The sequence below is a fragment of the Sinocyclocheilus anshuiensis genome, unplaced genomic scaffold (genome assembly GCF_001515605.1).
Source record: "Sinocyclocheilus anshuiensis isolate Anshui unplaced genomic scaffold, SAMN03320099.WGS_v1.1 scaffold1709, whole genome shotgun sequence".
Taxonomy (NCBI): domain Eukaryota; kingdom Metazoa; phylum Chordata; class Actinopteri; order Cypriniformes; family Cyprinidae; genus Sinocyclocheilus; species Sinocyclocheilus anshuiensis.
Window position 1 is genome coordinate 22,607 of NW_015541051.1, and position 15,980 is coordinate 38,586.

Below are 15,980 nucleotides of genomic sequence, written 5' to 3' on the forward strand. Positions count from 1 at the left end.
AGATTTGTTTGTCCCCAGTTAATATAAAACTGCAACAGATTGCATCGGTGGGGTTAACCTGATGCAGCAATAGATTTGTTGTTTACAATTATTTTTTTTTTCAACGAGGGCATAATGGTTCCCATTGTATAGGCTACATTGTTTACACTAATATTAATTAATGTACAATATTTAAACTCAAAAGTTTGCATATACTGTGTAAAAAATAAATAATAAAAGTCAAAATGTTTAATTTGCTTACAACCCCCCCCCCACCTCTGATGATTATTCAAACATCCAGTATTTTTCTACTATTCAATTTTGCTTCTGTAACATGTACAGTGTATTTATAGTGTATTAAAGGTAAACAATTAATCACTTCTGTTTCCTGGAAATGGACCCTATTGAACATAATTTTGTGTGTAATTCTCTGTTCATGTGACGCGAAAGAGTACTCGCACGCTGTGAGACGCGCTTTTTGTGTGTAGCCTATGCTTCGGTGTCTGCGCTCAGAAAACCAGACCGAATTGAGTTCTCTCTTGCGTCGTCAGATTTATCCATGCGTCTGCTCTTCTCTTACTCCCACATATTGACATTTTTGAACGTTTTATGCGACGTGCAGCAACCAAGTGTGTTAGCCTATGTCCCGCCGGTTCGTATGCATCTAACCTCCGAACCACGCAGCAGATTCATTCTGAATGAATCTCTTCCCAAATCATCCCTCCCTAACATTTTCGACTCGTTTTTATTCGTTGACAAAAATGTCAGTAGATTTACGTCATAGTTTTTGTCATTCAAAAAGAGTTTTAGTTCATTATCGTCTCGTTGTCGTTGGTGGAAAAAAATGTCGTTGACGAATCTAACCTCCGAAGTTCGAACCACACAGCAGATTCGTTCTGAATAAATCTCTTCCCAAATCATCCCTCCCTAACATTTTCGTCTCGTTTTTATTCGTCGACGAAAATGTCAGTAGATTTACGTCATAGTTTTTGTCATTCAAAAAGAGTTTTATTTTCATTCAAATAGAGTTTTAGTTCGTTATCGTCTCGTTGTCGTCGGTGAAAAGAATGTCGTTGACGATAATTATGACGAAAATTATTTGTCAACGAAATTAACACTGACCCCTTGCCTACATGGGAGGAACCCAGTGAACCACAGCCTATCCCACCCAAGACTGACCCACTACGGATGGTAGTGATTAACCAACCCATTATTGTGGTCACAATATAAGGATGACACAGGTTTCATAGATGGGTCATTCTATGGAAACGTCCACGTTTCTGTCCCTATAGCCTTTACAGAAATATTACACTTGAAAAACAATTTAGTGTTACAATTTTTTTATATCAACTCTGACTACATGTACTACAAAATTTAGAAATAATATTTCATAAAAACCTTTAAAATTGCCAGAGAAGTAAGGTAACACCAGTGACAAAAAAATGGTACATGTGGTCTTTAAATAAATGCACAAAAAATATAAAAAATCATTAAGCTGTCATTTATGTGTATTCATAAAGTCAAAAGATAATATAATAATGTGGTCTAAGTTTAAATGTTAAAAAAGAAATACATTTTAAGACATCTTGCCATACCAAAAGTGGACGTTTCTGTAGAATGGCGAAACCCTATAAAGCCAAACTAAAGACTAATAAACCAGTCTACATTAAACAATATCCTTTGTCTAAGGATAAGGAACTTGGTATTAAACCATTAATTGACAATTTTATCCAGCAGGGTGTCCTCATATCAATACATTCACCGTACAACACGCCTATTGATCCTGTGGTCAAGGCTGACGGAAAAACATGGCGTTTGACCCAGGATTTACGGGCTATAAATCAGTTGATAATGCCACTGGCACTGATTGTGCCTGATGTTCCAACTGTTATTAACTCTATCCCATGTACACACAAATATTTCACGGTCATTGACCTTTATGCGGCTTTCTTTTCCGTACCTGTACATCCAGACACTCAGCCCATTCTAGCTTTTACGTTTCAGGGTCTACAGCTTTCATGGACACGCCTTGATCAGGGCTACATTGATTCGCCTGCCGTTTTTGCGGCAGCAGTGCAAAGGACATTAGCCAAAATGACTGATTTGCCCTCAATTTCAGAGGAGTTGAAGAAAATTAGAGAAGAAAATTATTCAGTATAGACTGGTCCTGGACATTTTGACCTCAGAGCGAGGGGGGGGTTAGGGGTTGTAAAATGTTGGGTATGTCTTGTTGTTTTTACATTCCAGATAATTCAGACAACATCACGAACATTGTAAACCACATGAAGGAATCCATCCCGGAGCCAAAGAGGGATGATTCCTGGTTTGGCTGGCTCAATAGTCTTTGGGGAGGATGGGGGACCTGGATTTTCAACTCCGCCATACCTATTATTGTACTAATGTTGATTTTACTGCTGATAGCACCATGCCTAATGCAATGTATTAGTAGTTCTATTATGCGTTCCATTTCAGCCATCACATCAAGAGAAACTTACCAAGGGATGCTGAACATACAAAACATGCGGACATTTGCTCCGACTGTTGTTGAATCAGATGAGCGTGTGTCAGATACAGATACTAATAATACTTATGATGATTATGCTCATACAGTACTTATCAGTTGGAACCTGAAGAACATATGGAATCAGAAATATAAGTGTAATCCTTATTAACCAGATCTCCTCTTAGTTTGATATATAAGAAAATATATTTTGACTAACAAGACAATATTAATCAGTTTTTATTTTTGTATAAATGCACATGGATGTTCAACGGGTAAGACATTTTGTCTTAAAGTGGCTATTGTAAGATTCTAGAACATCCTGTGCTCTTCTCTGTACCTCCTAAGGATGTGACCATTGCGTAATGGTCATAAGACATGTTGTTTTGCTTATGCTGAGCAAAACAACTGAGCTGACAGTTTCACTTCCTATATTATCCATATATATTGTACATCAAAACCTGTGTGCCATGATTGAACTGTACTCCTTATGTCTGCGTCATTCTTGGCTCCAGGGTATACCCGTCTCTTTTCTGTGCTACATCGCTCAACCAGAACAGATCTTTTTGAAATACTTGATCTCCAAATTCGTAATTCTAACAGCCCTGCTTTTATACTTTACTTGAAGTCAAGTGTGTATAAGTCACGAGGATGATACTGGATATGATTGTTTGATCTCTGACTTGTGTACATATAAAATAAAATGTAAATATGGGAACTTGGGGTAAGATTAGCCTGTCTAGAAATACAATATTATGTTAACTAAATATTTACTGTAAGTAGATTTTAAGGACACGGAGAAAAAAAAGTTAATTAGCGCAAATTATAAATTATAGTCCTTTTTTTTATATAAACTTTTTTAGAAATATCCAGTGCTTTCTTTTCTAATGGTTTCATGTAGCAAGAAAGACAGACAAAGTATCTTGAACATGGCTACAACACACTACTAACCACTAATGCATCTCAATCAGGCCTTTTCGCGAATGCCTTGGGCAGTAATTATTTACATTTACATTTTTTATTGAAAGCGACTTACAATGCATAATGAACAGTGAGTTTGCTCTGCCTGCTACAGTACTTTCTCCTCTTTGCTTTCATCTTCAGTGTTTCTGGCCCCTGTTAATGGCTACAGTTGGTTTATTTGCCCAGTTAAATAATGAGTTGTGTGTTATAGTTCTAGAAGTTCTCTAACCATTAGTTAGAAGTGTATGCAGAGATCTCATCTCAATCCACAACGTTGTCTACATTGCTTAGCCACAAATGTCAAAATTCATACCATTTGTGTAATTCAAACCGGCTTACCATTTGAACTGGTATATCGCCCAGCACTACTGCTGACGCAGTTTTGGTGGGCCTGATTGCTAAGAGCAATGAAATGATCAAATACCAGCAAGAATGCAGGGTGAGGACCTGGTTCTAACCATTGGCTGTTTATTAGATTTTGAGATGTGAGCTTGCAGTCAATTGTTCGAGGGGCAGGTTTTAAGCAGACTAAAATATTAGAGACAGAGAAGTCTGGCATATGTCTCCAGGGTGAAATTTGCGAAAACAAACATATTAAAAAAAAAGACAAAAAAACAAAAAAAAGACAAACATATTCATGGATGAATTCGCAATAAGATCCATAAAATACAAAATATACAGTGGGAATTTACATTTTCTTGCAAACTTTAGTTACTTTGCAGTAAAACAGAACAAAAAACAAAACTTTGAAAAACACTCAAAGTGAAGAAACAACTAAATTATAAATGCAAATAAAACCAGCTCAGTTGAAATGAAATCATTTCAGATTATCTCAAACTATTTTCAAAGACTATGCCACTAAATTAATATGCTCCTGACTTATCTGGAAAAGAGGGATCAGCATGACAATCTGAGTGAAAAGTCTTGTCAGCTCAGGGACATTGTGATGTCTTTTGTGATACTTAAACCCTCCACCAACATATATATAAAGCCAATAGACACCTAAATAGATGCTTTTACATCTCCAGAAAAAGTTACACTTATATTCTTATATATATTACTTATATATATTAATCTTAATTATATACACTTGTTATTTTTTATTTTATTTATTTTGCTATTTTTGGAGGCTTGCCTTAAAGCCATTCAAATATTAGCCATGGTCCGTGGGCATGACATCTAAGTCTAAGACTACCAGAGATTTAATATAACAAAATTAACTCCAAGAGTGTTGTAGAGAAACAAATAAATGCAGTTCGCACAGACACAGACACACACACACACACACACACACACACACACTCTATGAACTCAATAAGTATTATCAAAAACTGGGTTGATAAGGTAACATTATTCCAGTGTAGTAACTGATTACATGTAATCTGGATTACTTTATCAGATTCAAAAAATTAAGTACTTGTAATTAGACTAAATTACATTTTAAAATATAGCCGCAAGCGGCGATCATCGGGGTCCAAGCATGGCCCATTGGGCAATTGATGTTGAAAACACATCAGAATTGACACATAAAAAAAACAGGTCAAATACGCAAATCCAACTGATGTCAAAAACTTGAAATGATGTTGATTTGATGTAAATTGAACGTCAAACATATTGGCCCACATTTACATTAAACCAATTTCAGTGTGGGATTAACTTCCTATTTTCACCTAATTACCAAGAAATTGCTGTCCAAACTGAATTTAAAATGATGTTCCTGCATTGTCATCAATGACTTATATTTATTTATTAAAAATATTTGTTTTTGACGTTATTTAAAACAACAGGAAGTGAGAGAGGGGGCGAGATCAGGAAAGGTCCACAAGCTGGGATTCAAACTCAGGACGCCCATAACTCAATGGTGTTTTATGTAGGCACGCTGCCCACAAGGCTATTGGCACCGACATCACTGTCTAATATTTGACGTCACATTGAAATCAAGGTGCCCGCTGGGAAACACCTCATGTAAAGGATACAGTTATGTTACAATGGCCATGTCTCTTTTCAAATGTAACAAGAGTAGGCCTATTTAAGTGTCTTTCTATGGAAGTATTATTTTATGTACCATATCACAACAGACAAATAATATTGCCTCTTCATTTTAACTGGACTGCAATATATGCAGTCATGTCTGACAACTTGACAAATGTTTTCTGTATTTAGGATATATAAATATGAAGGTATTATTTATCTGTCATTAGACTTTGTTTAGCCTTTATTAAACTTTATGAAACTATAATGAATGTTATGCATAGTTAATCTATTGAACCATTTACAAAATAATTTGTTGTCTTGTGCCTCCCTCTGGTGGACAACATTAGTATTACGGCCTTCCTTCCTCTAATTTCCATTGATAAAAATGGACATCAGAAAGTCATGAAGGTTGGCATGTTTACTGGTTGGCATGAGTACACTTGAAGGCAGCAATATGTAGGCTACTGCAGCAAAAACAGGTAATTTTAATATTATTTGGATATTTTAAAATGAAGCTAACATTAATGATATTTAAGTGTTTTGGAGATCACACATTCTTTTGCAAACTGAAGTTCATTCATCCATATGAAAATATATATTTTCCATCTTGCTTAGTACAAGTCATTATTTTGAACCATTTACACTGATTTAAATTTATGTGCATTGATGTGTCATTCACTTTGATATTAACAGTTGATCCCTGACAAATTGCTGAAACCCTAAAAAATATGTGTACACTATGTCAGTTATCTGATACCATCTGAGTATTGTCTATGTGAACTACAGACATCAACTGGTAAATTGAAATGTAAAGTAAAGGAGGACACAAATTAGCGTTTATTAGAAATTACAAATTAGGCAGCGTTACCAGAGTTGCTCATATACCACACCATGTTACAGCACAGTAGGGCTATTGCAGACAGAAACAATACTGTACTACATCGATGTTTCCTGTCGGCTCAATTTTTGAGTGGACTGTGCTGTTCCGATTCGCATGAACAGTATACGAGTGGAGCAACTGAGCAGAGCACACACACATAGAGCGGGATAATACGCAGAGCGTCACATCACGTGAAAGTGAATCCTGAGCAGTGAACTAATTTTCGGCAGCCAAAATTTCGGTGCATCTTTAATTATTGGCGACATCAGAAATGGATATTATATAATATATGCTTTTTTGAACATTTTAGCAATTTAAAAATATTAAAAAATGATTTTTTACACGGCACCCCGGTTGGGAAACACTGATGTAGGCTACCATAGAGAGAGAAAAAAATGAACAGTGAAAGTAACAAAAACTTGTAAAATACATTTTAATGGGCTATCATTATTAATTTCTTTATTTGTTCTTATTTTATTACTGACTGCTTGTCATTTTTTATTCAATTCAAAGTTTGAAATCAAGCTATCTCGTGCTACTGCACCAAAATTACCCCACTGTAAAATTAAAAAAACACAGAGTGAGCAAAAATTTGTGATAGCTAGTTATAATGGTAATTAAATAATGTTTACATATGTATAAAAGCCTACATTAAAATCTGTCATATAAATTGGTCTCTTCATTAGAAATTAGCCTACTGATTGCCACCATTGATGGACAATTTTTTTAATAATATTAAAAATATCTGTATGACATTATATTCTGCAGTTCTTCCCTGTTGTACCGAATATCTATACTTTTCAAATTATCATATCGAAGCTAGAAATTCAAATATTGTGACAAAATTAATTTTGTAGGGTGCCACAAGTTTGTTAAAATTTCCAAAGGGTGCTGCGACTAAAAAAAGGTTGGGAAACACTGGACTAGAGCATGAATTCCAGTGCAAAGCATCAGGTTTAACATTGAAAGAGAGCGAGGTAAAAAGACTGAAGTAAAAACTTGAAATTTTTGACAGTTGTTTTAAAATATAAATGTTAAACGGCTGACAGTAATATCCTCATGAGGAACGTTTTTCCTCAAATTTTGCCATTTTGAATTGAAAATATGGTACCATTCACGTGATTCATGTATTTTCAAACTGTATGTGATGAGACATGAAACATTTTGTGTTTTCAACAAATTGGGCATACAAAAAAAGAGTGAATTTGCAAATAGTTTAAAATGATTAGGCTACTTCTCAATATACAATTGGACATATAATTTTAATGATTCTTTAATGATGATGCACAAACACTGAAAAAAATTAAACTTAAAAATACCTTATTCACAATTTATTTACCACACAGAAAAAAAGGGGCAATCTACAAATCACAATTTATTAATAACAAAAAAGGCAGGTTTTTTTTCTCACAATATATTACCCATTTTTCTTCCAAACATATAACAATGGTAGAAATAAAAAAAAAATCCAACAGGCTGAAAATGTATGTTTGGCTATTATACCACTATTATGTACATGGCATTGATAAATGTGACTCTCTAACTGATGTTTGTGACCTTACTAGATCTTACAGAATTCCAGCTCTGATGCTCATCTGTTGTGGTCAACTGAAATAAAATGTCTCACAAACATAGATATCCTAAACAATATCAACTTGCAAAAACTTTACCAATGATGCCTCAGTCTGATGCTTATCACAGTTTGTAATTAGCATTTGTTCTATGCAGAAAGAAACATACAGACAAGCAGCACAATCACACCAGTCAGCACTCAGCACTAGGTAATCGGATACATACAGTACATGTATATATTTTTTGTTTGTTTTTTTCCCTCCTCTGTTCTTGGTAATAACAAATATTGTATCAAAATACATCCATTATGTAAAATGCCATTTATAAACTGTGAAAAAGTGAAAAAGAATTTCAAACAAAATAGTACTAGTCCAAAATTTACAAGTGTAGAAAACCAAACAGACAAAAGCAACCGAATCCATCAGACAGAGGTCTCGGACTGTAGTTGTAGTACAAACTTGTGAGATTTGGGGTGGACGTACTCCTCACTGAGTTTGAGGTGAGGGATAGCTTTGCTGGTGACCACTAAGCTGAAGTCAGATGATTTGAGCTGGAATTCAGAGCCGTGACGGAGGGGACTGGTGACCGACGCTTCGCTGACCAGCATCCACTGCCCGGTCCGCCAGCACTCTCTCATATACTGCAGTGTGGGCCCAGCCATCAGATAGCTCTCCAGAAATGCCTAGCAGGGAACAACAGCACCCATATCTGTTCACTGATGTCTGTTAGTATCCTACAGTAAGCTGATTTGATTAGAAGTTGTGTGTAACATTTGGGACTGGGAATTTTTTTTTTTTTTTTATTAGAATTGTTTTATTTGAGCTGAATAATGACACTACTGTGTTTTTAGACCTGCTTTACAGCAGAATCTAAATTGTCTCCATAATTGATTCTTTTCCTGTTTATCACTGTGAAGCGGCTTTAACACAATCTCCATTATATAAAGCATTATAGAAATAAAAATGAATGAATAAATACTTTCTAGTAGGTACTGTATTTGTTTTGAAACTTTGTGACTGTTTAAAAAGTATGTATATCAGTAGTATGAATGAAATTCGGACGTACTATATCTCCCATGTTGTTACTGTCATGTAACCTACCAGCATGAGTTATGTTGCTTCACTGCCATTCACAAATCCTCTCTTGTGGCCTCATGGGATGGTAAATTATCCATTGAATGCACATTCTCCAATCTCTAAAGTAGTAGGTCATCAGGTTACTTTTCACCTACTGTTTTACAAATACTACGAATTTGGACATACTAATCTTTTCAAGTACTGTTTTTCACCTACTATTTAGTTTTTTAGGATTTAGGCATATTCAGATGTAGCAAGAGAGATTGATAGTAATGTGTAGTGCAGATAGATCAGTTGATATGAGAAACAAAAGACCAATCACAGTTCCGCATGCAAACATATGCTTAAAAATGTATGGGTGTGTATCATTTCCTTTCAAATAGCTAATTGTCGTCAATTTATATTTACAACCTTCTTCACTCATGAATTGAAAACCCTATTATAAAAACCCATAGGAAAATCTTGAGGGGACCCATGGTGAATTAGACTTCTGGTTTTTGATGTTCATGGCTGCAGCACTGTATAACGTCATCACTGACTGATAGATTTTGTAAGCTTAAAGTTCTATCAGGGCACACACATACTGCAACTGAATACGATTGTCAATTCTCTTCTGAGTGCATCAATTTTAACTTGTTGCAGTTGATGTTTTAAACATTTACTGGAGAAATTGTGGAAAGTGGAAATCAATTCAATTTCCATTGAATGTATACACACAAATAGGAAATATGATGAATAAAATAAATACTATGTATTTAAATATGTAAAAATATTATTCAGAAACTGTGTGTTAATTAACAAGGAGCGTAAATCAAAATACTTTAATTGTAAATTCCTGACAAATATAGTAGTGAATTTTAAAGTTAAAATGGGTGTCATGCTGAAAATAAACAGTCAGCAGCTTAGTTATATGCATACAGCTGCTCTCATAAAATATAATTCAATTTAATTTCAAATGTTATTCCTCATATATGTCAGTCATAAATACATGAAATGGGTAAGAAACAGGTAAGATTTCTGCAAAATCATTGCATATTATTAACTATTTTCTTCGATTTGATTTTATTTAAATAATGATATTAAACGCATTATTCAAATTGCTTAGACTCAGTGTAAATCATTATTCACATGGTTAAACTATTGCTAGCAATATTTGATTAGTTATGAGTATGGGATTGAAACCAATAGGATTTATTGATGCTAAATATATAAACCTGGTTATTATGTATTTAAAACAAATTCAGTTTATTAGTACTAGTACAGAAATCAGTTTTTACCCGTTTCATTTATGTATGACTGACAAATATGCATCGTATGTAGTTTATTAGTTTATATTAAAACTCTACTGTAATCCAAATGGATGTAAATTGTATATACAATTCGAATATTTAACTTTAAACCTAATAATTTTTTGAGTGTCACTCCTGTTATGGGAACTTGAATCATATATATTTGAGGGCATTTTTGATAGTGTCAATTAGGAGATGTTTAGATTGATGCCACACAGTGTCTCACCTTTGGAGTCATGTTGTTTGTAATGCAGAATGCCAGATGGGCCTGAATACTGTCCATGCTGTGGCAGTGCTGCTGACGGGTGGTGCGCAGGTATTTCTGCAGTGCTTGAGCCATGGAGGGGAAGATGGCCTGCGCTGCCTCACGTGGATCCATCTCATCTCCTGGCAGCTTCTTTTTCTCCTCCTCCTGCAGCCGTCTAACGTGTGTGAATGCCTCCTCTACTGCCACCACCAGCCTAGAAGTAGAAAAGTTGCATATTAAGCTGCAGCAGTTTTCATTGAAACCACAACTCTATTCTTTCATTTAATTGCATGCTCTGTATATCACATACTTCTTGTTTCACAAACTCTGTCCCTCTATAGTTTCTCTTACCGTGCTCTGCGCTTTCGGACTCTTCTATCATGCTCTGCTTCCTCGTAGTACAGCTCATTGTGGCTGGTGTCTCTCTGTCGGGCGGCAGCTGCTATTTTAGCCCGAGATTGAGAGGTTGCAGTATCACTACCAGCACCTGGAAAGAGAAAGATTAGCATTATGGGACAGAATAGATACAAATTGTTCTATATTACAAAAAAGACAGATACCTTTGCAGATTATCATGTAAATGTGTAATTCAACAGCAGTCATTATTATGACGATTAATAAGTAATACAATTCACTTTTTTTTTTTTTTTTTTTACATTCACTGTCATTTTATTGTCCGTTTATTACCTCTCATACAGGTCATATACACTACCGTTCATGAGTTTGGGTTCTGTAAGATGTTTTTTCTTTGAAATAAAATAATACTTTTATTCAGCAAGGATGAATTTAAAAGATCAAAGGTGACAGTGAAGACATTCATGTTACAGAAGATTAATATTGCGAATAAATGCTGTTCTTCTGAACTTTCTATGCATTAAAGAATCCCCCCAACAATTATCATGGTTTCCATAAAAGTTTTAAGCAGCAACTGTTTTCAACATTTGTAATAGTAAGGAAATGCTTCTTAAGCACCAAATCAGTATATTAGAATGATTTCTGAAGGATCATGTGACACTGATGACTGGAGTAATAGCTGCTGAAAATTCAGCTTTGCCATCACAGGAATAACTTACATTTTAAAATATATTCAAATGAAAAGCAGTTATTATAAATTGTAATAATATTTCACATTACCGTATTTTTGATCAAATGAATGCAGCCTTGGTGAGCATTAGAGACTTCTTTTAAAAATCTTACCAAACCCCAAACTTTTGAACAGTATGTTATATCTACTGCAAAAAAGATCACTGGCAGCCAAGCACATCTTCATGTGGAATTGGGCTATGATGATCACACGTAATGCATATTAGCTCTGTGTGCATAGTAATGTGGTGAACAGAATTATTTATGCATATTTATCCATAATCAGGTCACAGTTATAATTAATAATGCATGTCAAGGGCAGCATGACTTTCCTTGGTAGCAGGGCAGCTTTGTGATCTCTTCTATAGCTCACTGAATCACCTCCTGAAATCACATACAGTATACTAAAAATGGACCAGCGAATCTTGAAACCACCCTTTCCTCACTTGTTATGTGTAACATTACAAATACAAAAAAATGTACATATATACACATAAAAATAAGGAAAAGAATTAAGAGAAACAAGATACTCAACTAATTTAACACACAGACAAAAAACATGTAGTTGAGCACAGACTACTTCAGAGCGCTTTGAAACCTGGAATTTTTTTTGGGGAGGGGGGGATTTTCTTCCTAGTGATGCATTATTAATACTCTGACAATCCGTGCAAAGCACAAAGAGCTACACTCTGCTGATTTTCATATACGTGCACACTCACACTCAAACACACACATTCCTGGCCTGGTTCAATAGCCACAGGCATGAAGGAAGTTTTGAGTGCTTAAGGGGTTAACTTGATCCCACGTATGCATCTCTGCATCATGGTGTATGTGCATTTCTTGTGGTGACAGCACATCATAAATGTCAAACAAAGAGAGAGGAAGAGAGGGAGAGAGACTGGGTGTTTTTGATATCTGGGGTGAGGAAGAATTATTTTTGACAGATTTTTATAGCATAGTGAGTGCAAAGATGAGTACCTTCTTCATAGTAGTCAAGACATGTAGAAGGATTTCTTGATGCAAATGGATTTTTTGGATGAGTCTGTGACCTCGTGCACTGTGTACAATGACTGCATGCAAGCAAATAACCAAGACATGTGCAGCACTTGACAATTCAGTGTCTCTGTGAAAGGATTTCTGAATGTATTATACCGTATGAACTTACAATCGAAAAGATAGCTTTTCAGTTTCGCTTTAAACTGCAGAAAGAAACGTTACAGAAGATTCGTTAGATGTTGGTGGTAACTGATTGACACGGTTGCTGCATTAAAAATGTGCATGAGTGTTTGTTTTAGTACGTCTACACACATTTAATAAATTCAGGACAATATTACTTTACAGCTTAGGAGACTTGATGTTTTAAGTTGATTTAACCAGCTGTAGAATTTTATCCTCATCCCAGGTATCAACTTTCTCAGCTTGTCTCAAATGTTTCTATTAAAATTCCTCATGAGGGATACAATTAGAAACAAATAAAACAATTGGTTATATATAGTGGAAAAAAGCGCGGGGTTGGTCAAATACAAAACAAAGAATTTACTTGAAATATATAAATAAAAACCAGATATAATGCTCTATACTGTATGTAAATTGTTATACATATTAATATACAAAGGTTAAAGGAATAGTTCCCCCAAAAACAAAAATTTGTTTAAAATTTACTCAGCCTCAGGCCACCCAAGATGTACAGTGGGTACGGAAAGTATTCAGACCCCCTTCAATTTTTCACTCTTTGTTATATTGCAGCCATTTGCTAAAATCATTTAAGTTATTTTTTTTTCCTCATTAATGTACACACAGCACCCCATATTGACAGAAAAACACAGAATCGTTGACATTTTTGCAGATTTATTAAAAAAGAAAAACTGAAATATCACATGGTCCTAAGTATTCAGACCCTTTGCTCAGTATTTAGTAGAAGTTTGGAGAAATGTAGCATTTCATCACTTGCTCACCAATGGATCCATTACACTAAATGGGTGCCGTCAGAATGAGCGTGTCTACACAGCTGATAAAATATCACAACAATCCATGACTCCAGTCGATCAATCAACATCTTTTGAAGCAAAAAGCTGCATGTTTGTAATAAACAAATCTGTCATTAAGATGTTTTTAACTTCAAACTATTCCAACTGGCTAAAATACAACTCCTCTATCCATACTGCTTTCTCTAGTGAAAAAGTCACCTCGTCTAAATCAGGAGAGAAATATGCACAGATGAAGCACCGTTTACAAGTGAAAACACTCTAAAACAGTTCTAAACAAATATGTCTATTGATTTTGTGAGAGGACAACAGTGTATGGAGGTTTTACTGGAGGAAGCATCATTATGAATTAAACATGATTTTGGCCAGAATCAACTGTTTAAAGTTAAAACACCTTGATGATTTTTTTTTTTTTTTTTTTTAACAAACACAAAGCTTTTCACTTCACAAGATGTTAACTGATGGACTGAAGTCAAGTGGATTACTTGTAGAATATTGTGATGTTTTTATCAGCTGTTTGGGCATTCTGACGGCACCCATTCACTGCAGAGGATCCATTGGTAAGCAAGTGATGTAATGCTAAATTTGGTCAAAATCTGTTATGATAAAGAAACAAATTCATGTATATCTTAGATGCCTTAAGGGTGAGTAGATTTCTAGCAAATTTTCGTTTTTGCATGAATTTTGGTATTCCGTTAATAGCAGTGAGTAAACCCAACAATGAATGTATTGTGATTCAATGCATGCTTTAAAATGACATTTTAAATGAAATGCATTAAAACCTCATGTCAAGTTGTACTGAGGTTGACCAATTATAAGGGTTTACATTTAACATAGATAGCATTTCTCAGATGATCTGATGTTGGAAGAACATGCTGAGAAAGATTCATGTTGAAATCTCTGACATTTGATTGGCAGTTTGTGACACTGATCTTTTCTAAAACTCTAGAAGAGACATGTTGCATTACTTTTTCTCCGGACAATAATCTGTGAAGCAGGAGACGTAGGCTCTCATTTCTGTCTAGGAGAAACATTTGATATACAATATTAAGGACATCTCAATTTGGATGCCTTTCCTATTTAGGGATTCCAAAATGACTTCAGAATGTCTTTGTCAAGAGAACAATAAGAGTCAGGTCAGAAAACAGACAGTGATTTTACACAGATTAAACTCACCATCTACATTATAGACTTTTAGCCCAGCCAGATGTTTAGCTGCCCTGGACTTTGCAGCCGTCAGTAGGGCAGGGTTGTGAACTGAGAAATCCTTATAATAGTGTTCAAGAATTACCAGGGCTGCCTGCTGAATGCTACAGAGAGAGAGAGAGAGAGACAGACCGATCAACATTATAAAAAAAACCCTTGTAACATTCACTGGTAATGTGTCTATTAAAACACAGGAACACACAATCCCATCATGTATTTCATTAAACAGAGTCATTGGATGTCAGATACGATTTCATTCTGCTTTGTGTGTGTGTGCACACTGTCACTTGATTCTGCAGCAACACTGGATCAAAAATCTTCAGCCAATGAAACAACGAGAGCAAGAACAAAGGAAAGTGATGGGCAGGAGAGAGGAAGGGAGAGGGGAAGTAACGCAGGGCAAAGTAGGGAGTGTCTGTAATGGAGTGATTAATGGACCTTTTTCCCTTGGCCCAACCTCATTATTAATGCATTAAACAGTGCACACATACACACACAACACAGTTTTGTGCACACAGACGAGTACATATAATATCTCAGCAAGAAAGCAGCTCAGCCATATAATCAGTGCAATTACAGAGACCTTTAATGTTCTGAAAAATATTTCTATGTTAATATATATAGCTGGTTTGCAGATTTGATGTATAAAACAGTATTAAAATAAAGGATCTTCAATGATTCTTATGTTTCAATGAAGAACCCACTTCTAATCAAAAAACATTTTCACTGTAGTGTATCGCTAAAAGGTTCCTCAGGCTGGTTCCTTACTGGTTTCTAGATTCTTGAACACATCAATAAATAAATGGTTTTCTACAGAACTAGACCATTAAAATTATTAGACCATTAGTTGGAACCTTTCATTTGAAGTGTGACTACTGACTTCCACTTTTTTTTTTTACTTTTTACCAAAGAGCGTGCAACAGACCGTTAAACAGCATATTATAGTCATTTTAATCAAAGTTTGGTCATTGTTTTCAGCTGGCACCTGAGCTGTCCCAGGTTATAGTGGTGAGTCTCTCCATCGGTGGAGCGCACGACACAGAGAGAAAAGCAGGGCTGCAGATGTCGGATCTCCAGCAGAACCACTGCCAGGTAATGGATGAACAGCAGAGCATCCACCAGTGATACTGCAAACTGCACTATGCCTTGGTAGTTCTCATCCTGTCAAGCACATGTAGTAAAGCAGTAAGCCAAGGGAATAAAAATGACCTGTACTAAATTCAGTG

At 35.3% G+C, this 15,980-nt stretch overlaps 1 protein-coding gene across 2 annotated transcripts in view; it reads right to left on the reverse strand.

Moving 5' to 3' along the window:
* Nucleotides 1-7,667: 7,667 nt before the first annotated feature.
* LOC107690599 (vang-like protein 1) overlaps nt 7,668-15,980 on the reverse strand; it is a 31,863-nt gene continuing 23,550 nt past the window's right edge. For both annotated transcript variants that reach the window (XM_016488970.1, XM_016488971.1), the window contains 5 exons: nt 15,740-15,915; nt 14,725-14,858; nt 10,832-10,967; nt 10,460-10,694; nt 7,668-8,550 (listed from right to left, as the gene is read on the reverse strand). In XM_016488970.1, coding sequence (XP_016344456.1) covers nt 8,290-8,550; nt 10,460-10,694; nt 10,832-10,967; nt 14,725-14,858; nt 15,740-15,915 — 942 coding nt within the window. In that variant the 3' untranslated portion in view covers nt 7,668-8,289. The remainder of the gene's footprint in view (nt 8,551-10,459; nt 10,695-10,831; nt 10,968-14,724; nt 14,859-15,739; nt 15,916-15,980) is intronic.